The sequence below is a fragment of the Stegostoma tigrinum genome, chromosome 1 (assembly GCF_030684315.1).
Source record: "Stegostoma tigrinum isolate sSteTig4 chromosome 1, sSteTig4.hap1, whole genome shotgun sequence".
NCBI classification, from domain to species: domain Eukaryota; kingdom Metazoa; phylum Chordata; class Chondrichthyes; order Orectolobiformes; family Stegostomatidae; genus Stegostoma; species Stegostoma tigrinum.
In genome coordinates this window covers 192,697,342-192,719,978 of record NC_081354.1, presented here as the reverse complement: position 1 = coordinate 192,719,978, position 22,637 = coordinate 192,697,342, and the positions used below count along the sequence as shown (strand labels likewise).

The window sequence follows — 22,637 nt, the reverse complement described above, 5'->3', positions numbered from 1 at the left end:
GTGGGCTCCCAATCCAAACTCCTTCCGTCCTGCTGGGCTGATCCAAACCATGCTGTGCATTACCAGGGGTTTCCCTTCCACAGACCGGCTGGTAGTTTATACATCTTAAACTGAGCAACCAAGGAGGCTGTCACTTGGCACAGGGGATGTGCATTTGGGAATGAATAAATTGCCAGTGTAAGATTTAGCTCAGAATTGAATTTCAAATCAAATGTAGTGGGTCAGATCTCAATCAACGACAAGACAGGAAAGAGATAGAGAGCTCCACGACATCTCTCCCTCAATGTGAGCAAAATGGAAGAGCTGGTCATTGATTTCAGGAAGAGGATTGGATGGTATGTGCCTGTCTGTGTCAGTGGTGCTGAGGTAGAGATAATGGAAAGCTTCAAGTTGCTTAGAGTAAACATCACCAACGACCTATCCCACTACACCCACATTGACGTTACAGTGAAGAAAACACTCCAAAATCTCTACTTCCTCAGGAAGCTAAGGAAATTTGGCACATCTGTAATGACTGTTACCGATTTTTAGAGATGCAGTATAGATAGTGTAGACACATTTAACTGGACGCATTACAGCTTGCTCTGGCAACTGCAGAAACCAAGGCCGAAAGAAATTACAGAGAATTTTGAACGCAGTCCAGCCCATCACAAAATGCAGCCTGACTCCATCTACACTTCCCAGGAAAGCAACTAACACAATCATAGACTCCTCCCACCCTGGTTATACTCTCCCACCATCTTCCACCCGGCATAAGATACAAAAGCTTAAAAACACACGCCAGCAAATTCAAAAACACTTCTTCCCCACTGGTATCAGTCTTTTTGAAGCGACATCTCAGATTAAAGGTGATTATTTTTCTGCACCATCTCTGCAGCAGTAACACTATACTCTGCGTTCTCTTCTATTACCCTGATGTACTTATGTAAGATAGGATTTGTTGCGGGGTTAGTACACAAAACAATCCTGCAGCCCAATGGCATCAAAGTGGATTTCACAAGCTGCAAAATCTCCCTCCCCCCACTGCATCCCAAAACCAGCTCAGCCTGTCTCCGCTTCCCTAACCTGTTCTTCCTCTCACCCATCCCTTCCTCCCACCTCAAGCCGCACCTCCATTTCCTATCTACTAACCTCATCCCGCCTCCTTGACCTGTCCGTCTTCCCTGGACTGACCTATCCCCTCCCTACCTCCCCACCTATACTCTCCTCTCCACCTATCTTCTTTTCTCTCCATCTTCGGTCCGCCTCCCTCTCTCTCCCTATTTATTCCAGTTCCCTCTCCCCATCCCCCTCTCTGATGAAGGGTCTAGGCCTGAAACGTCAGCTTTTGTGCTCCTGAGATGCTGCTTGGCCTGCTGTGTTCATCCAGGTTCACACTTTGTTTCCTTTACATCTATGCCCACCAGTATTTGATATTTCCACACTGGGAAAATTACTGACTATCCACCCTATCCATGCCTCTCATAATTTTATATATTTCTATTGTTATAAAGTGGGTGTTAAGCCCCTCTCTGAGAACTAAAACCAAAACACCCAAAAAGGAACCCTGTAAACTGTAAAAGGAATGTGAAAAGTGTTGTAACAAACGTGTGTAGCTGGATGAACACAGCAGGCCAAGCAGCATCTCAGGAGCACAAAAGCTGATGTTTCTGCTCTCTGATGAAGGGTCTGGGCCCGAAACGTCAGCTTTTGTGCTCCTGAGATGCTGCTGGGCCTGCTGTGTTCATCCAGCTCCACACTTTGTTATCTTGGATTCTCCAGCATCTGCAGTTCCCACTATCTCTGAAAAGTGTTGTAACCTGCTTTTCAGCAACTGCTGGTGGTTAAATAAAATAAATCTCCAACACTCACTTTACAATCAACAAATAACAGTTTATGTATCTAATTCTAACAGGGAACAAACTAACTAAACCATTAACAAACCGAATAAATCCCTTCTAACTACTAACTCTTCCTGAATGAAGTAGGATTATAATGGTATGCTGTTCCAATAAATATAAGTGCTGCTTGAAAATATAAAACAAAATCAGTCTTTCAAAATTACAGCCTGGTTATGGGCCATTGGAATGTTCTGTGCCTTCTCCTTCGATTCTCATGTCAGGAATATTAACTAGTTGCGCTGTTGTTAACGTTGGTGTTTAGATATTTTTTTCTCAAAGACACAGAGGAGGCTGTGTGAGGCAACAATTCTCTCTTCAGAGCTGAGGGCTCTGGCAGATGGCAGTTAACTCTGGGGTTTTGTCCAACTGCCCCCTTGACCTGTCCATGCTCCATGGACTGACCTATCCCCTCCCTACCTCCCCACCTACACTCACTGTTACTGGCTCCATCCCCGCCTCTTTAACTTGTCTGTCTCTTCTCCACTATCTTCTTTACTCTCCATCTTCGGTCCGCCTCCCCTTCTCTCCCTATTTATTCCAGTTCCCTCTCCCTAACCCCTTTTTCTGAGGAAGGGTCTAGGCCCGAAACGTCAGCTTTTGTGCTCCTGAGATGCTGCTTGGCCTGCTGTGTTCATCCAGCCCCACATTTTGTTATCTCGGATTGTCCAGCAAGGACAGGAATGGATGTTGCAGGTTCCAGGGCTCAGACCTTTCATTAAGATCAGGGAAGGTGGTAAAAGAGGGGGAGGTGTGGCTTTGTTCATCAAGGACAGTATGAAAGAACTTTAGACCAGGACTCATCTATTGAGGTGGTATGGGCTGAGGTCAGAAACAGGAAAGGAGAGGTCACACTGCTGGGAGTTTTTTTATACGCCTCCGCAAAGTTCCAAGGATGTGGAGGAGAGGATTGGCAAAACGATTCTGGGCAGGAGTGAAAGGAACAGGGTGGTCATTATGGGAGACTTTAACTTCCCTAACATTGACTGGAAATGCTACAACTCTAGTATGTCGGATCGATCAGTTTTTGTCCAATGTGTGCAAGAGGGTTTCCTGACTCAGTATGTCAAAGGGCCGACAAGAGGGGAGGCCACACTGGATCTTGTACTTGGTAACGAACCAGGCCAGGTGTTTGATTTAGTGGTGGGTGAGCACTTTGGAGAGAGTGACCATAATTCGGTTGTGTTTACTTCAGCAATGGAAAGGGACAGGAACATGCCACAGGGCAAGAGTTATAGATGGAGGAAGGGCAATTATGATGTGATTAGGCAGGACTTAGGAGGCATAGAATGAGGTAGCAAACTGCAGAGAATGGGGACAATCGAAATGTGGAGCTGGTTTAAGGAACAGATATTGCGTGTCCTTGATAGGTACACCCCTGTCAGGCAGGGAGGAAGCGATAAGATAAGGGAACTGTGGTTTACTAAAGAAATTGTATCTCTTGTTAAGTGGAAGAGGGAGGCTTATGTGACGATGAGACGAGATGGTTCGGATGAGGCGATGGAGAGTTACAGATTAGCTCTGAAGGATTTAAAGAGAGAGTTCAGAAGAGCAAAGAGGCCACATGAGCAGACATTAGCAGGAAGAATAAAGGAGAATCCGAAAGCTTTCTATAGGTATGTGAGGAATAAGAGGATGACTAGGATAGGATTAGGGCCAGTCAAAGACAGAAGTAGGGAGTTGTGTGTGGACCCTGTGGAGATCGGAGAGGTGCTAAATGATTATTTCTCATCTGTTTTCACTGAGGAACAGGAGAATATTGTAGAGGAGATGACTGAGTTACGGGCTACTAGAATTGAAAGGATTGAGGTTAGTAAGGAGGAGGTGTTATCAATTCCAGAAGGTGTGAAGGTAGATAAGTCCCCTGGACTGGATGGGATTTTTCCGAGGATTGTCTGGGAAGCTAGGGAGAAGGTGGCGGAGCCTTTGGCCTTGATCTTTGAGTCCTCGTTGTCTACAGGTTTAGTACCAGAGGACTGGAGGATTGCAAATGTTGTGCCCTTGTTCAAGAAGGGCAGTAGAGATGACTCAGGTAATTATAGACCTGTGAGCCTTAAGTCTGTTGGAGGAAAAGTTTTGGAAAGGTTTATAAGAGATCGGATTTATAATCATCTAGCAAGCAACAATTTGATTGGAGATAGTCAGCATGGATTCATCAAGGGCAGGTCGTGTCTCACAAACCTCATTGAGTTTTTGTAGAAGGCGACCAAGCATGTGGATGAGGGGAGGGCAGTTGACGTGGTGAACATGGACTTCAGTAAAGCCTTTAATAAGGTTCCACATGGTTGGCTATTGGAGAAAATGCGGAGGCACGGGATTGATGGAGATTTAGCAGATTGGATTAGAAACTGGCTTTCTGTAAGAAGGCAATGAGCGGTGGTTGGTGGAAAATATTCAGACTGGAGTCTGGTAATTAGTGGTATGCCTCAAGGATCTGTTTTGGGACCACTGCTGTTTGTCATTTTTATAAATGACTTGGACGCAGGCATAGCTGGATGGGTGAGTAAGTTTGCAGATGACACTAAAGTCGGTGGAGTGGTGGACAGTGTGGAAGAATGTTGCAGGTTGTAGGGATACTTGGATAAACTGCAGAATTGAGCTGAAAGGTGGCAAATGGAGTTTAATACGGATAAATATGAGGTCATTCACTTTGGGATGAATAATAGGACGGCAGAATACCGGGCCAATGAAAGATTCTTGGTAGTGTGGATGTGCAGAGGGATCTTGGTGTCCATGTACATAGATCCCTGAAAGTTGCCACCAGGTTGATGGTGCTGTTGAGAAGGCTTACGGTGTGTTAGGTTTTATTGGTAGAAGGATTGAGTTCTGGACCCGTGATGTCATGCTGCAACTGTACAAAATGCTAGTGCGGCCTCATTTGGAATATTGCGTACAGTTCTGGTCGCCCCATTGCAGGAAGGATGTGGAAGCATTGGAAAAGTTGCAGAGGAGATTTACCAGGATGTTGCCTGGTCTGGAGCGCAGGCCCTATGAAGAAAGGCTGAGGGACTTGGGCCTGTTCTCATTGGAGAGAAGGAGGCTAAGAGGGGATTTAATAGAGACATACAAGATGATCAGAGGATTAGATAGGGTGGACAGTGAGAGTCTTTTTCCGAGGATGATGACTTCAGCTTGTACAAGGGGGCATAGCTACAAATTGCGGGGTGATAGATTTAAGACAGATGTCAGAGGCAGGTTCTTTACTCAGAGAGTGGTAAGGGCATGGAACGCCCTGCCTGCCAATCTAGTGAACTCAGCCACATTAGGGGCATTTAAACAGTCCTTGGATAAGCAAATGGATAATGATGGGATAGTGTAGGGGGAGGGGCTTGGATTAGTTCACAGGTCGGCGCAACATTGAGGGCCGAAGGGCCTGTTCTGCACTGTGTTGTTCTGTGCTCTATGTTCTACCTGCAGTTCCTATTATCTGTGAACCTATTAGGGGTATTCAGCATGGCTGTGTGTGAGCGAAGTCTTTTCTCTCAATCAAATTTTGATTGAGTTTCTTTTGAGGAAGTGGCAAAGATGATTGAGGATAGGACAGTGGATGTTGTCTATGTGGACTTTGCTGAAGGATTTGACAATGTTCCACATGATCCAAATTAAGTCTTTAACCCTTAATCTCTCGGTTAAGAGTTTGGAAACAGTTACCTCACTCTCTTCACACCAGCTTGTACATCAGTAACCAGGATTTTGATGTTTGCTTGTTTCTCCTTAGGAGTGTGAAGACGCCTGCTGTGAGGCTGCAACATGTAAACTCAAACCTGGGGCGCAATGCTCATCCACTGAGCTCTGCTGTGAAGACTGTAAGGTAAAGTTCGAACTGGTCCCTCCCTGTGCCATGCAGATAAATGCAGAGTAAGAACAGTGTGTCAGGAAACTGTTGGAGAGAGAGCTTTATCACTCTGTGTCCCTGCCTAACGAATTTCAGGCATCTCATGACACTGAACTCTCCTTTCACCATCTTCGCCTCCGTGCCCATTTCTTTGGACAAAAGTCCTCTCCCCGTCTCACAGACTCCTTTAGCCAAATCCAACACTCCCCCTTTCCCCATCTCACAGACTACTTTAGCCAAATCCAACACTCCCCCTTTCCCCGTCTCACAGACAACTTTAGCCAAATCCAACACTCCCCCTTTCCCCGTCTCTCAGACTCCTTTAGCCAAATCCAACACTCCCCCTTTCCCCGTCTCACAGACAACTTTAGCCAAATCCAACACTCCCCCTTTCCCCATCTCACAGACTCCTTTAGCCAAATCCAACACTCCCCCTTTCCCCGTCTCACAGACTCCTTTAGCCAAATCCAACACTCCCCCTTTCCCCGTCTCTCAGACTCCTTTAGCCAAATCCAACACTCCCCCTTTCCCCGTCTCACAGACTCCTTTAGCCAAATCCAACACTCCCCCTTTCCCCGTCTCACAGACTCCTTTAGCCAAATCCAACACTCTCTCCCTCCACCTGGACCCCTGCCTCTGGCCTCTTACCTGCCCTTGATCTGTTCATTGAGAACTGTCAGCGTGATATTGGTCACCTCAATTTCTTTGCCTCTCCCCCCCCACCCCACCCGTTTGCCCCCCACCAAATCCAACCTATTTCCTTCTGAACGGGCTGCAGTCTGTGCACATGGACCTTTCCCTGACTTTGTTACTCGGCCTGCCGATAAGGGTGGTCCTGTTGTTGTCTGGTGTACTGACCTCTACCTTGGAGAGACTGAGGACCAGCTCTTATCTTTCCCTGGACCATGACTCCACCATGGAACATCAGGCCATTGTATCTACTAGGGTAACGATTCTCATTTTATCCAGTGATCTCCCCTCCTCCACATCCAAGCTGCTGGTCCCCCAGCCCTGCACAGCCCGTTTCTACCTCCTCCCAGAAATCCACAAACAGGACTGCCCGGGCAGATCCAGTGTTTCAGCCTGCTCCTGCCCCACAGAACTCATCTCTTCCTACCTTGACTCAGCCTCCTCTCCCCTAGTCCAATCCCTGCCAATGTACATCTGTGATTCCTCTGACACTTTACACCAGTTTCAGAAATTCCAGTTTGCCGGTTCCAGCTGCCTCCTCTTTACTGGGACTTGCAATCCCCTTACACATCCATTCCCCACCAGGAGGGGCTTAGGGCTCTCCGAGTCTTCCTGGGGCAAAGACCTGAATCATCCCCATACACCACGACCCTCCTCAGCTTGGCTGAGCCCGTCCTCACCCTCAACAATTTCTCTTTTAATTCCTCTCATTTTCTTCAGCTAAGAGGGGTTGCCATGGGTACCCACATGGGCCTGAGTTATGCCTGTCTCTTTGTGGGATGCGTGGAATATTCCTTCTTCCAGTCCTATTCCGGCCCCAGCCCACAACTCTTTCTCCGATAAAGCGATGATACCATCGGTGCTGCTTCCCTCTCTCATCCAGAATTGGAAAACTTCATCAATTTCACCTCCAATTTCTACCTGCCCTCACTTTCACCTGGTCTATCTCTGACTCCTCCCCTCTTTTCATCGACATTTCTGTTTCCATTTCTGGGGATAGACTGGCCTCTAATATCCATTACAAACCCACCGACTCCCACAGCTACCTGAACTGTACACCCTCACACCCCACTTCCCGTAAAGACTCCATCCCATTCTCTGAGTTCCACCGTCTCCGTTGCATATGCTCATGTAAGGCCAACTTCGACAAGGGAGACTCTGAAATGTCCACCTTCTTCCTCAACTGAGGAGTCCCCAGCTCCATTGTCGACAGGGCCGTCAACCGTGTCCAACCCATCTCCCGCGCTTCTACCCCTTTCCGTCCAACAACAGCGATAGGGTCCCCCTCATCCTCACCCACCATCCCATAAGCATCCACACCCAGAAGATCATCAGACGCCATTTCTACCACCTCCAGCAAGATGCTGCCGCCAGACACATATTGCCCTTCCCTCCCTTGTCCATTTTCCACAGGGACCATTGCCTCTGGGACACCCTAGTCCGCATTTCCTTCACCCCCAGTACACCCCCAACCAGCGCCCTACGGCACCTTCCCCTGTAACTTCCTACATCACCCACCTCTCTATTTTCTGCATATAAACTGATGTTTTTCCAGCCACCATCAGTTCTGAGGAAGAGTCACTGGACCCGAAATGTTAACTCTGTTTTCTCCTCCACAGATGCTGCCAGACCTGCTGAGCTTTTCCAGCAACTTTGTTTCTGTGTTAGGAAACTGGAAACTGGGTTAGATTTTCTGCCTGACCTCAACTGTTCCCTAAAAATAAATCAATTTCAACCACAACAATCCTGCGGTGAGTAACTCACCTCCTGACTCTCCAAAGCCTGTCCACCATCTACAAGGCACAAGTCAGGAGTGTGATGGAATACTCCCCACTTGCCTGGATGGGTGCAGCCCCAACAACACTCAAGAAGCCCAACACCATCCAGGACAAAGCAGCCGCTTGATTGTCACCACATCCACAAACATCCCACTCCCTCCCCCACTGACACTCAGTCGCAGCAGTGTGTACTATCTATGAAATACACTGCAGGGATTCACCAAAGATCCTCAGGCAGCACCTTCCAAACCCATGACCCACTTCCATCTAGAAGGACAAGGGCAGCAGATACATGGGAACATCACCACCTTCAAGTTCCCCTCCAAGTCACTCACCGTCCTGACTTGGAAGTTTATTGCCATTCCTTCACTGTCACTGGGTCAAAATCCTGGAATTCCCTCCCTAATAGCATTGTGGATCAACCCGCAGCAGGAGATCTGCAGCAGCTCAAGAAGGCAGCTCACCCCCAACTTCTCAAGGGGCAGTTAGGGATGGGCCAGAAATGCTGGCAATCCACTGGAGCCATATCATGTTAACGAATTGAAAATAAAGCACCAGACTCCCATAGCAACTGGTTTACTTAGATCACAGCTATAGCAGGAGACAGTGAGGAGGAGTGATCCAAAATAATAGATGATGGAAACAAGCATGCCTGTTGGCAATGTGCCACCTGCAAACATGGAGGTGCTCACTGAATGGTCACAGAATTGTTGTTGAGGACACTGACAGCCTGTTCTTCAGCACTTCCCGTGGTCATGAGACCGTGATTAGAGCGGTTCTCACTGACTGAGAGGTGTAACAGTCACAGAAATACCTAGTTTGCTGAAATCCAATGCTTATACTTCTACAGTGCTGTTTGCCAAATTCAATTCTCTGAATTAAACTTTAAAAATCACAAAACACACCTGAATATCCAGGTACAGACAGTGTGACTGCCAACACACTCCCAGCACTTTCTAAGGAATTTCCCAGTGACGATGTGCACTCATGTTATCGCTGTCTTTGTTCTGCAGTTTCTTCCACTGGGAACAGTTTGTCGATCGTTGAGTAGTGAATGCGACTTGGAAGAGTATTGTTATGGGAACTCCTCACACTGTCCCGACAATGTGTATCTGAAAGATGGCTATGAGTGTAAAAACGGAACGTTTTACTGTAGTGCCGGAGCTTGTCTGTCTGCAGATAGCATGTGTGAGGAGATGTGGGGTACAGGTGAGTCCATGTTATTCCACTCCTTCACGCTGTTGAACCAGCGCCACAATTACTGCGAATAAATTCTGTCCATGATACATGAAGCTCCAGCAGTTGCTGTAATCCCACCATTGCTCTAAAGGCAAGATGAAAATAAAAATACGCCTTCAGTAACCACAATGGGCAGTTAAATACCAGAGATATATCAGTTTGTAAGTACATCAGGACCTGGAGAATAACAAGATTATTATCTGAAAGACGTTTCAGTAAGGCAAATGATGTGCTGGCTTTCATAGTAGAACACCAGCTGAGGTGTAATTGCACAGAGCTTCAGAAAGACCACACCTGGAATATTGTGTGCATTTTGGTCTTCATATCTGAGGAAGGATGTTCTGATGAAAGGGGAGAATGCAGCAAAGGTTTACTAGACTAATTCCTGGGGATCGTAGCCTGCATCAGCAAAGAACTACTCTGAATCTACTCTAGTCTAGGACTGTACTATACACCCTCAAACAGCCCAAGAGAAATAGAAGGGCAGATATATAGACAAATTTCAGGGCGGCACAGTGGCTCAGTGGTTAGCACTGCAGCCTCACAGCACCAGGTTCAATTCTACCCTCAGATGACTGTCTGTGTGGAGTTTGTACATTCTCCCCGTGTCTGCGTGGTTTCCTCCAGGTGCTCCAGTTTCCTCCCGCAGTCCAAAGATGTGTAGGCCAGGTGGATTGGCCATGTTGAATTGCCCATAGTGTTCAGGGATGTGTAAATTAGGTTGGCTATAGGGAGATAGCTCTGGGTGGGATGCTCTGAGGATTGACATGGACTTGTTGGGCCAAAGGGCCTGTTTCCACACTGTAGGGATTCTATGATCTATGATCTAAGTGTAAAAGTAATAGGCCGTGACAGTAGAGGGTTTCAACAACCCCAATATTAACTGGGACAGTCATGGTATGAAAAAGTCAGAGAGAATGGAATTCTTAAACTGCAAGAGAGGGGTTAGTCCTGGTCTTAACTTTAGTGAATGAAACTGAGCAAGTGGGTGAGGTATCAGTGGGAGCATTTTGAGACTTTTATCATAATTCCTTAAGTTCAAGATTGTTATGGAAAAGGACAAAGATGGGCCTGGTGGAAGGCTGATTTTAATAAGATCAGATGGGATTTCGCCAGATTGGACTGAGAGCAGATACTTCCAGGTAAATCTGTCTCTGAACAGGTGGTTGCATTCAAGAAGGAAATCTGGAGAGTACAGTCCCGACATATTCTGATAAAGTAAAAGGGTTGGACCATCAAATCCTGTGGTTCCTGGTTATCGAGGGGTACACAGCATTGGAGAAGGAGAGAAAGAAAGATTTACGCCCTATGGTGACCTCGTGTAATAGAAAGTCGCATTATAGGGAAACTGCTGTAGAAAATCACAACACCTATACAGCACAAAGCTCCCCCTTCTCCAAACAGCATCCATGACTCGTTAGAGCCAATTTACGGGAATGAAGCACGCATTATAGCAGAACAAATATGTATAACATACCGAGGGCTCCAATCAGAGAAGTCCTGGAAGTAGGGGACTTCAAAAAGAAACTAGGGGAGTGAAAAGGGGCAGGAAGAATCAGTAAAATAAAGGATAATCCCAAGCAGTTTTACAGGTACATTGTGAAAAAGGATAACAAGTGAAAGATTAGAGCTCATTAAACTGGGGGAAGCCTAGACCACAGCGGTAATGTGTACATGAAGCCAAAGGACGACAGTACAGTTTGTGTGGCAGTGTTTACTAGCGAGAGAGACAATGTGACTGTAGAAATCAAGGAGAAGTTCTGCGATGCCGCTAAAGAATTTCACAGGCAGTGAGGAACCTCTGAGAGATCGAGCAGGTTTAAAAATCCCGAGGACCAGATGAAATGTATCCCAGGTTTTTCAGTGAGACACGGGAAGAAAAACCTAGGGCACAGGTAATTAATTTCCAATTCCTCTGGCCACATTCTCATCATCTTGGTTTTAAATCTGCTTCACATCATTCAAACACTATGACCTCTCATTCCAGATTGCTCTGATGAGAAAATGTTCTTTCTACATTGACTTTGTCACTTGCCTTCAGCAGTTTGTATTAGGTCGTCTGTCATTTCTTTTAAACTCCAAGAGACTATGGACCCAAACTGCTCACTGTCTCTTCATAAACAAACCCCTCATCTGAGGAATCATTCTGAGGGAACCTCCTCCAAAGTTGCCTGCCACACAATAACAATCCTCCTCAAGTAAGGAGACCAAAACTGTACTCAATACTCCAGTCTAACACTTGCATCTCCACACCATCCTCAAAACTCCAGTCTGACACCAGCACCTTCACACCATCCTCAAAACTCCAGTCTGACACCAGCACCTTCACATCATCCTCATTATTAATGATTTGGGTTGGAGAACAATTTGTAACATTTCCAAGTTTGCAGATTATACCAAATGACAAGGATGCAGAGATCCATCAGGATGTCTCCGATCAAGCCAGTTCTCTATCCATCTTACCAACTCAGTACAGATCCCTTGTGATTTCACCTTTTGTATCAGCCTGCCTTGAGAGACCTTGTTGAGAAGTGATTTAAAGGTTGGCTTCTTCATTTGAATGTTTTTGTACAATCTGGAGAGATCAGCTCAGTGTGGGTAGGAGAAAATACTTCTTCCATTGGTGTAAGAAACCTGTTTTCAAGGCTGTACATTTTGTTGTTGTTCTGTCAAATCTCTGTCACTTCTCACTCTTTCTCTGACAGGTGCAAAGTCTGCTGAAGACATTTGTTATTCAGCTCTAAATGGGAAAGGAGATGCATTTGGACACTGTGGCAGGGATCAATATGATCAATTTCAAAGTTGCTCACCTTGGTAAGTTGGCCAGAGAAAGTCAACCTGTTTAGAATTTAGCCAGTTATGTCAGAAATTTGTAACCAATTGAGAAAAGAAAACAAGAAAACCCACCTGGTTCACTAATGCCCTTTAGGGAAAGATCCTTACCTGGTCTGGTCTACATGTGACTCTGGACCCACAGGAAGGTGTTGGCTCTTAACTGCCCTCTGGGCAAATAGTGATGGGCAATAAATACTGCCTGGTCACTGATGCCCTCATTCCCATGTATGGGCATTAAAAAATTGCCGACCACCACCTTCTCAAAGGACGGGCAGTGACTGCTGGCTGACCCAGCAATGCCCATATCCAATGAATGATTACTAAAACTTATAATTCTATGATTTAAGCTCTAGCTCTTTGTAAAAATTCCTGTACACAAATAGCTTTAAAAAGGAAACAAGACAAGATATTATCTTTACTCAGGGAGTAGTAAGGGAATGGAACGCTTTGCCTGCAACGGTAGTAGATTCGCCAACTTTAGGGGCATTTAAATGGTTGTTGGATAAACATATGGATAATAATGGAATAGTGTAGGTTAGATGGGCTTGAGATCGGTATGACAGGTCGGCACAACATCGAGGGCCGAAGGGCCTGTACTGTGCTGTAATGTTCTATGTTCTATGTTCTATATTATGGATGGGGAAGAGAAAAACAGTCAAAGACAGAAAGTTGTATCAGTGATAATGGGAACTGCAGATGCTGCAGAATCCGAGATAACAGAGTGTGACACTGGATGAACACAGCAGGCCAAGCAGCATCTCAGGAGCACAAAAACTGATGGTTCGGGCCTAGATCCTTCATCAGAAATGGTTTTCTGATGAAAGGTCTACACCCGAAATGTCAGCTTTCCTGCTGCTCTGATGCTGCTTCGCCTGCCGTGTTCATCCAGCTCCACACCTTGTTATCAGAGAAAGACAGTTCTTTTGACTCATTGCCATTCCTTCTGGCTCTTTGTTGATGACACAAGGTTATAGAATCACCATATGGTAAATATTGGACACCAGATTCATAACTAACAAAAATTACAATATTAAGAATATAACATTACCAGAACACAGTCGGTCATCTTTCAGCAGTACCCGTGGTCTCTTGGCCCAGCATGGCCTAAAAGTGGACTTCTGGTCTCAAGGTGATTTCTTAAAGTATGGTCCCACTGTGGGTGGGCACTTAAGAAAGACCATAAGACATAGGAGCAGAAATTAGGCCATTCACCCCATCGAGTCTTCTCCACCATTCAATCATGGCTGATAAGTTCCTCAACCCCATTCTCCCACTTTCTTCCTGTAACCCTTGATCCCCTTGATAATCACAAAACTATCAATCTCAGTCTTAAATCTACTCAATGACCTGGCCTCCACAGCTTTCTGTGGCAGTGAATTCCATAGATTCACCACTCTCTGGCTGAAGAGGTTTCTCCTTATCTCTGTTCTAAAGGGTCTTCCCTTTACACTAAGGCTGTGCCCTCAGGTCTCTCCTATCAATGGAAGCATCTTCCCAACATCCATTCTGTCCAGACCATACAGTATTGTGCTAGTTTCAATTAGATCCCCCCTCATCCATCTACGTTCCAACGGGTATAGTCCCAGATGTTGTCATATGTCCTCATATGTTAAGCCTGTAATGTTTGAACTTCCAGCTTTATTTCTTTATTTTTGACTTAAACCTAAGGTTTGCAAAGTGTAACTTTTAATTTTACTTCAAATGTTTTACACTGTATTCTAATTACAGCAATGTTTAACTTTTAACTTTGTTCTTTCTTTCTCCCTTGCTCTTCAGGTTCTGTATCTCGCTACTTGTAATAAGATGGTGCTTTGTGTGGTGCCATTATACGCTCTTCTCTGTTATGCTATACTTATGTACTTGAGTACACATCACCATAAAACCAAAATCAAATCAAATGAACTTCTAAGTAATCTAATTAAATCTACATTCCCAGCCCAATCTTTTTCGATTGCAAGCCCACACACACTCATGGCAGACAGACAGACACAGTTAAGCAATAAATTTTTAAAAATAAAGTTGTAAGTTGCCAATTCAAAAACCATTTCAGCGATAAAAATCCTTGGACAATGGGTTGTATCGCAGGCAGCTAGGATTGCATCTTGCTTGAATTCTCAGTGAATGCAAACAGCTTCCACAGACCTCCTGAGATTTTTCCTGATTTCTTAGTAACTGGAGTTCTTTTCTCAGAACGTTCAACAAGTTAATAATTGGAGCACAATTAGAGATAACAAAACAGATAAAGAAACAGCTTCCCAGTCCAGCAGCTTTGAAAGCCACACTGTCTACTTTCCAAAACTCAGTCAAAACTGTTCATCCGAGATAATGGGAACTGCAGATGCTGGAGATTCCAAGATAATAAAATGTGGGGCTGGATGAACACAGCAGGCCAAGCAGCATCTCAGGAGCACAAAAGCTGACGTTTCAGAGATGAAGGGTCTAGGCCCGAAACGTCAGCTTTTGTGCTCCTGAGATGCTGCTTGGCCTGCTGTGTTCATCCAGCCCCACATTTTATTATCTCAAAACTGTTCATCCTTTTGTTTCTCATTCTTTCTCAATGTTCTCTGTGATTGGCTGGCCACAATCTGTCCTGCCCTTGATTGGCCAACTCAGCATCCAACCAGGTGCCAGTTCCTGAGCAGAACAACCCCTCTGTGCTGAGATAACAGCATGTAGAGCTGGATGAACACAGTAGGCTAAGTCTACAGCATTCTCAGAGCAGTGAGGTAACCTGCATTATCTTTTCAGGTCAGTTCCCTACAGCAAACATTTCATACTAAGGCCCAATTGCTTTTGACTCCTATTTTTTCTGCCTTACACTTTTGCTTCATTTTCTTTGTCTTTCATTTCAATCCTTGTTCCCACTTTCTCTGTCTCTCTGCTCAGGGTCCTATTTCACTTCCATTCCAGATCAAATCCTTCCTGATAGCAGTTGCAAACCACCTCCCTACCCAAGAGTCAGTCCTGGGCCTGCCCAGGTGTAAACCCTGTCCCCTTTGAATGAGTGACCCCTTTCCTCACAACAGATCCCAATGACCCAGTCACTGAAGCCCTTCTGCCAGTTCAATCTGTACCTCGGCAGGTGTGAACATCTCTCTGAACGTGCCAATCAAAGACTTGCTCAGTATTGCAGACACTCCACAGTCAGGTCACCTGCAACACCAGCTCTGAAATGCAGGTAGCTACTCGCTGCATCTGGACACACTTCCTGCACACGTGGTCACCAGGAACAACCGAAGCTTCTAGGGTTTGCCATAAAGTACAGGAGGAACATATCATGAGTGTGAATGTATAAGAGAGAAAGAGTTACCTATCAATCTGTTGGCTGTAATGTCACACTGTTGTGGGTCACTCACTGTCTCAGGACTGCTGTCACTTACTGCACAGTTCCTTTCTCTGTATTGGTGCAAAAACCAATTCTTACACAGCAAGATGGTGGAAGGTTCATGGCAAATACAAACAAACGGCTTCTTCCCACTCACCTAACTCCTAATGAGCCAGCAACACGCCCCCGTTTACAGAGCTGCACCAAGCTCCCTCGTTCAGATTTGACCCAGACTTGGGCTCAGCATTGACACACCTTCCCCCCTCCGCAGTACACAAGCAGAACCCACTTCTCCAACAACAGGCATCTCGATCATTGGATTCGTTTAAACCAGTTTGTTCACAGCTCGGATCACTATCTGGAAATTACAACCTTTGAGGTTCTGTTTGTTAATTTGGTGCTAAGTCATGAAACTGACTGTGCAGAACCTCCTTCTATATCCTGATATTGCACTGACATTTTTCTTATTCATTCATGGAATGTGGGTGTTCCTGGATTGGCCAGCATTTCTTGCCCATCCCTCAATGCCCTTGGGAAGGTGATGGTGAGCCACTGCAGTTCATGTGCTGTAGGTTCACCCACAGGTAGCAAGGAGTTTCTTTTAAATTCATTCACAGGATGTGGGCATCGCTGGCTGAGCCAGCATTTACACCCCATCCCTAATTGCCCAAAGGGCAGCTAGGTGTCAACTGCATTGCTATTGGCATGGAGTCACATGTGGGCCAGACCAGGTAAGGATGGCAGTTTCCTTCTCTAAAGGACATTAGTGAACCAGATGGATTTTCCCAGCAAATGACAATAGGCTAATGACCATTAACCAATTCTTAATTCCATATTTTTAAAAAAAAAAATGAATTCTACCATCAGTTATGGGGGGATTCGAGCCCAGGTCCCCAGAACATGACCTTAATTGCTACAGTGTCACTTGGCCATCACTTTCCCAAGGGGCCACAATGACTGGATCCTCCCTCTCCCATTGCAATTACTTTCTGAATCCTGTCTGTTTTACTCACGTCAGCTCTCAGTATGTGACGTATCTGGTATCAAACTTTAACACCTGGCAGAATGTGACAAGGAAATAATTGTCTGTGTCTTCCTGCAGGGATGTAAAGTGTGGAAAAGTCCAGTGTGATGGTGGAGAAGCACATCCACTTCAAATGGAGACAGCAGTTGTCAAAACAGTAAATGTTTCGGTGATGGATGTTAATTTTGAATGCAAAACAGCACATATCATGATGACTGATTTCACAATTTCAGAGATAGTTCAGGAAGGAACAAAGTGTGGAGAACACAAGGTAAACATAAAATCCTCCAGTGCGGGAAGCGCCTCAGCCCATCGTATCTGCACTGAGAGCAGCCGTTCTAAATCTTCATCAGTCCCATTTCCCCACACTAAACCTATGGTCTGGAATGTTATGGCACTTAATTTACTCATCCAAGTACTTCTTAAAGGTTGAGGTTTCCTACACACCACCCCCCCCCCCCCACCCCCCCCAACCCCCAGACCCCAGGCTGTACCTTCCACATCCCTGCAACCCACTGGATGAGAACGCTTTTCCTAAAACCCCTTCTAAACCATCTTCCTTTCACTTTAAAATTGTGTTGCCTTGTTATTGATCCTTCAACTAATGGTACAGCTGCTTTCTATTCACCCTGTTCATACCTCTCATAATCTTATAGACCTCTACCAGCTCCCTCCCCTCAACCTTCCCTGCTCCAAAGAAGACAGCCCTTGCTTATCCAGCATCTCTTTATTGCTGGAATGCTCCATCCCAGGCAACATCCTGGTGAATCTCCTCTGCACCCCCTCCAGTGTAATCACATCCTTCCTATAATGTGGGGACCAGAACTGCACACAGTGCTCCAGCTGTGGTCTCACCAAAGTGCTGTACAGCCCCAGCATAACCTCCCTCCTCTTATTATCCATACCATCCCATAAGTCTTCTGAACTCCCCTATTAACCTGTCCTACCACGTTCAGGCCTCTGTGTTCATGCACCTCAACATCCCTGTGTTCATTTGATCTTCCTAGTGTCCCGCCATGCATTCAGTTCTCCCTTGTCTTGTTCCTTCTTCCAAAGTGCATCAGCTCAGATTTATCAGGATTAAGTTCCATCTGCCGCTGATCTGCCCATCTGACCAATCCATTTATTTAACAATTCCAGATTTTTTCATAATTGGGTTTAAATTCTACCACCTGGTGGGATTTGCACCCAGGTCCCCAAAACATGACCTGGGTCACTGTATTAACAGAAATTAACACCTTCCCACTCACCGTCAGACACTCGGCCAATCTTTGTATCATCCACAAACTTACTCATTACCCCCTTCACATTCTCATCTCCATCGTTAATGACCATCACAAACAATAAGGGGCCCTGCACTGATCCCTGTGGAACCCCACTGCACACCAGGCTCTCGTCACACGAACAGCCTTCTGTCACTCCCCTCTATTACCTGTCTTTGAGCCTATTTTGGATCCATCTTGCCAAGTTACCCTGGATCCCGTGTGCTTTCACCTTCGTGATCAGTTTCCCACGTGGGACTTTGTCATAGGCCTTTGCAAAATCCGTATAAACTACATCAACTGCCCTACCTTAACCAAACACCTGGTCACCACCTCAAAAAAAAATTCCAACAGATCTGAACTTGTGGCCAGAGATAAAATAAAAATTTAGGTCAGGGCCCCTGTAATTTTTTCCCTCGGGTCCCACTGTAGCCTGGAATACACCTCATTCGGACCTAGGGATTTATCCAGTTTTAAATCCAACAAAACCTTCGATACCTCCTCACTCCCCATGTCTGTTCAAGAACTTCACAGTCCATCTTCATGATATTTTTACCTGCATCTTCCTCCAACTGAGACAAAACTGGCGCCAAATATTTATTTAACAGTCTGCCAATGACCTTCAGCTCTGGAATGGGTCCTACACTTACGCTGCTCATTCTCTTCCTGTTGACATGCTTCGAGAATATTTCAGGATTCTCCCTAATCTTACTGACAGCACTTTCTTTGCTTTCCTTATTGACTTCCCAAGCTCCTCTGTGCGAGAGCGCCTCTGTGCTCCCATAGAGCTTCCATTGTTTGCTGTCATTTTACCTATTATAGATCTACTTTTAATTTTAATGCGATACATCCAGGGTGCTCTGGGCTTGTTGCTTCGACATTTCACTCAAAAGGGCAAAGGTTGGGCCTGTACGCCCCCAGTACCTTATTAGACATGTCCCATTGGCTCTGCTGTAGATTTATTTGTAGAATATTTTGGCTAGATTCTGCCTTATTTTAATTAAATCAGCTGAAGCCCAAACTAATAATTTTTTTTACAGATAATCTTACTTGACTTTGCTTACAAATTTAAAAGATTTGGTGTTCGGCTCAATATCTGTAACATACCTCCCCCACTATCAGTCCGACCCCCAGTTGGTGTGTGTCTGTGTGAGAGTCTCAGTGTGAGGATGATTGTGTGTCAGTGTGAGCTCGTGTGTGTCAGTGTGAGTGTGTCAATGTGAGGTTAATGGTGTGTCAGTGTGATTTGGTGTGTGTCTGTGTGAGAGTCTCCATGTGAGTTTAATGGAGTGTCAGTGTGAGGTTAATGGTGTGTCAGTGTGAGAGTCTGTGTGACGTTAATGGTGTGACAGTGAGAGTTAGTGTGTCACTGTGAGAGTCTCAGTGTGAGGATGATTCTGTGTCAGTGTGAGAGCTTCAGTGAGTTAGGGTGTGTCACTGAGAGTCTCAGTGTGAGGATGATTCTGTGTCAGAGTGAGAGCTTCAGTGTGAGTTAGGGTGTGTCAGTGTGAGAGTCTCAGTGTGAGGTTAATGGAGTGTCAGTGTGAGTCTGTCAGTGTGAGGTTAATGGTGTGTCAGTGTGGTTTGGTGTGTGTGTGTGTGAGAGTCTCAGTTTATACTGCCAATGTAGTGAACTCAGCCACATTAGGGGCATTTAGATTAGATTAGATTCCCTACAGCGTGGAAACAGGCCCTTTGGCCTAACAAGTCCACACAGCCCCTTGAAGAATCCCACCCAGACCCATCCCCCTATAACCCACACACCGCTGAACGCTACATGCAATTTAGCAGGGCCGATCCACCTAGCCTGCACGTCTTTGGACTGTGGGAGGAATTTAAACAGTCCTTGGATAAGCATATGGATACTGATGGGACAGTGTAGGGGGAGGGACTTAGATTAGTTCACAGGTCGATGCAACATCGAGGACCAAAGGGCCTGTTCTGCGTTGTGTTGTTCTATGTTCGATAGCCCCCACACCCAGCCCAGTGTTTATATAAATCCCCACACCCAGCTCGGTGTTTATATAAACCCCACACCCAGCTCGGTGTTTATATAAACCCCACACCCAGCCCGGTGTTTATCTAAACCCCACACCCAGCCCGGTGTTTATATAAACCCCCACATCCACCCCCAGCCCTGGAGTGTGTCCAGCAGAGATTCACACGGATGATCCCTGAACTGGTAGGTTTAACGTATAATGAACAGCTGAGGATCCTGGGACTGTACTCATTAGAGTTTAGAAGGTTGAGGGGAGATCTAATAGAAACTTAGAAGATAATGTATGGCTTAGAAGGGGTGGACGCTAGGAAGTTGTTTCTGTGAGGCAGGGAGACTAGGACCCATGGGCACAGCCTTAGAATTAGAGGGGGTAAATTTGAAACTGAAATGAGACGACATTTCTCCAGGCAGAGAGTGGCGGGCCTGTGGAATTCATAGCCGCAGAGTGCAGTCGAGGCCAGGACGTTGGATGCCTTCAAGGCAGAGATCGACAAATTCTTGATCTCAGAAGGAATCAAGGGCTACAGGAAGAGTGCAGGGAAGTGGAGTTGAAATGCCCATCAGCCGTGATTTAAATGGTGGAGTGGGCTTGATGGGCCGAATGGCCTTACTTCCACTCCAATGTCTTAGGGTCTTATGGATGGGTGTGAGAGAAGATGGACGGGTTGTGTCAGGTCAAGGAGGTGGGGATAAGAGAGAGGGCTGGTCACAGGATGAGGCTGAGAGTTGGGAGATTTTAAAACTGGTAAAATCCACATTTAGGCCATTGTGCTATGGGATCCCGACGTGGAATATGAGGTGTTGCTCCTCCAGTTTGCAGGTGGTGTCATTGTGGCACTGGAGGAGGCCCAGGATGGCCCTGTCGCCCAGAGTATGGGAGGGGTAGTTAAAATGGTTGGTGACTGGAAGGTGTTGTCGATTATATCATACAGAGCACACATGCTCTACAAAACAGTCTCTGAGTCTACGCTTGGTTTCACCAACGTGGCGGAGGCCATGTCGGGAGCAATAGACCGAGTTAGACGACCCAGCCTTATCCCATGCCCAAACCACTCTGTCATCCCTGCCTCCTTGACCTTCCACAACCTGTCCATCTTCTCTCCCGCCTATCGACCCCACCCGTCCCACTGACCAATCTCTACAACCCCCACCTGCATCCTCCTATCACCACCTCAACTACCTTCGCCCAGCCCCACACCTCTCCTGTCTATTCATTTCTGATCTCCATTTTCTTCCCAGTCCCGATGAAGGGTCCTAACCCGAAATATTGACTTTCCTGCTCCTTTCATATTGTCCAACCTGCTGTGCTCCTCCAGCTCCACATTTGATCAACATTGACAAAGGGGTAACTTGGATGGTGACTGGGATAGTTCCTTACAGGTTAAAAACCTTACAGCACATGTACCCTGAGGTATTATTTATCGTTAGATACTTGAAATATCCACTCAGTTTGAGGGGAAAAGAATTGATCAAACACCAGAGACTCAGAGTTCTAGAAGTGTTGTTTTTATTCTCTGGCGGTACATGAGCATCACTCTCTTCAGCGTTTATTGCCTGACCTTACTTGCCTTATTGAACCTCCAGAGTCCACCTACTGTCCGAGCACACAAAAAACTTCAGAAAACTTTAGGATTTTGACCCAATGACAGTGAAGGAACAGCAATATATTTCCAGGCCAGAGTGGTGAGTTTCTTAGCAGGAAGCTTGCAGCGAACAGTGTTCCCATGTATCTGCTGCCCTTGTCCATCCACATGGAAGTGTTCATGAGTTTGGAACTTGCTAGCTGAGGATCTTTAGTGAATTTCTGCAGTGCATCGTAGCACTTTGGGCATTGTGGATCCACCTGTATCACACAGACTGCAGCAGTACAATAAGGCAACTCAACACCATCGTCTTAAGAGCAACAGGAATGGCAATAAATACTCCATTAATCAACCAGTCATGCCTGCATCCCTCAAGTGAATGAGAAAAGTGGAATCTTATGTGACAATAAAGAAGTTTCCCTCCTTGTGCTGCTCGATGTGAATGCAGACTGACACAGTGAGCAACAGTATCGTTCTCCAGTCCCTCTCCACTGCCTTTGTCGTGAATGGGTGTTTTCCCATGGACCCTCTTTCCATAAGACCGGCTCCACACCTTGTTATCTCTGATCCTGGCTGGCTGGTTTGGATAAATGGATTCCATGGATACTGTGACAACAATACTCTTCTTTTTCTGTCACTTACAGGCCTGCAAGGATGGAAAATGTATTGATGCAGGACAGCTTGGTGTTAAACAGTGTGAAAGGAAATGTAACGGCAGAGGGGTATGAAACTAATCTCACTTTTCAGTCTCAGAGATAATGGGAACTGCAGATGCTGGAGAATTCCAAGATAACAAAATGTGAGGCTGGATGAACACAGCAGGCCAAGCAGCATCTCAGGAGCTCCTGAGATGCTGCTTGGCCTGCTGTGTTCATCCAGCCTCACATTTTGTTATCACTTTTCAGTCTGATGGATTCATGAGCTGCACCATGTGGCCGAATGATGTTATGAAGTTTCTTCTTTAACTCAGTTCAGAGCTAACTCACATACTGCCTCGTACCCTGCTTCCTGAAAGCTCTACGTTCCATCAGTTTCTCTGAGTCTATTGCATCTGTTCAGATGGCACTATCGCTCACATCAGCGCCTGCATTTGTTTTTATTCAGATTATTTTGTAGCAATATTTATTGCCCATCCCAAGTTGCCCTTGACAAGGTGGGGGTGAGCTGCCTTCTTGAACCACGGCAATCCG

General features: G+C 45.9%; 1 protein-coding gene across 1 annotated transcript in view; it reads left to right on the top strand.

Moving 5' to 3' along the window:
• Nucleotides 1-22,637, top strand: part of LOC132209540 (disintegrin and metalloproteinase domain-containing protein 12-like) — a 268,784-nt gene that overhangs the window by 208,593 nt on the left and 37,554 nt on the right. The window contains exons 14-18 of the mRNA XM_059645262.1: nucleotides 5,596-5,688; nucleotides 9,194-9,389; nucleotides 12,125-12,233; nucleotides 16,682-16,874; nucleotides 22,092-22,169. Of these exons, the coding sequence (XP_059501245.1) occupies nucleotides 5,596-5,688; nucleotides 9,194-9,389; nucleotides 12,125-12,233; nucleotides 16,682-16,874; nucleotides 22,092-22,169 (669 nt within the window). The remainder of the gene's footprint in view (nucleotides 1-5,595; nucleotides 5,689-9,193; nucleotides 9,390-12,124; nucleotides 12,234-16,681; nucleotides 16,875-22,091; nucleotides 22,170-22,637) is intronic.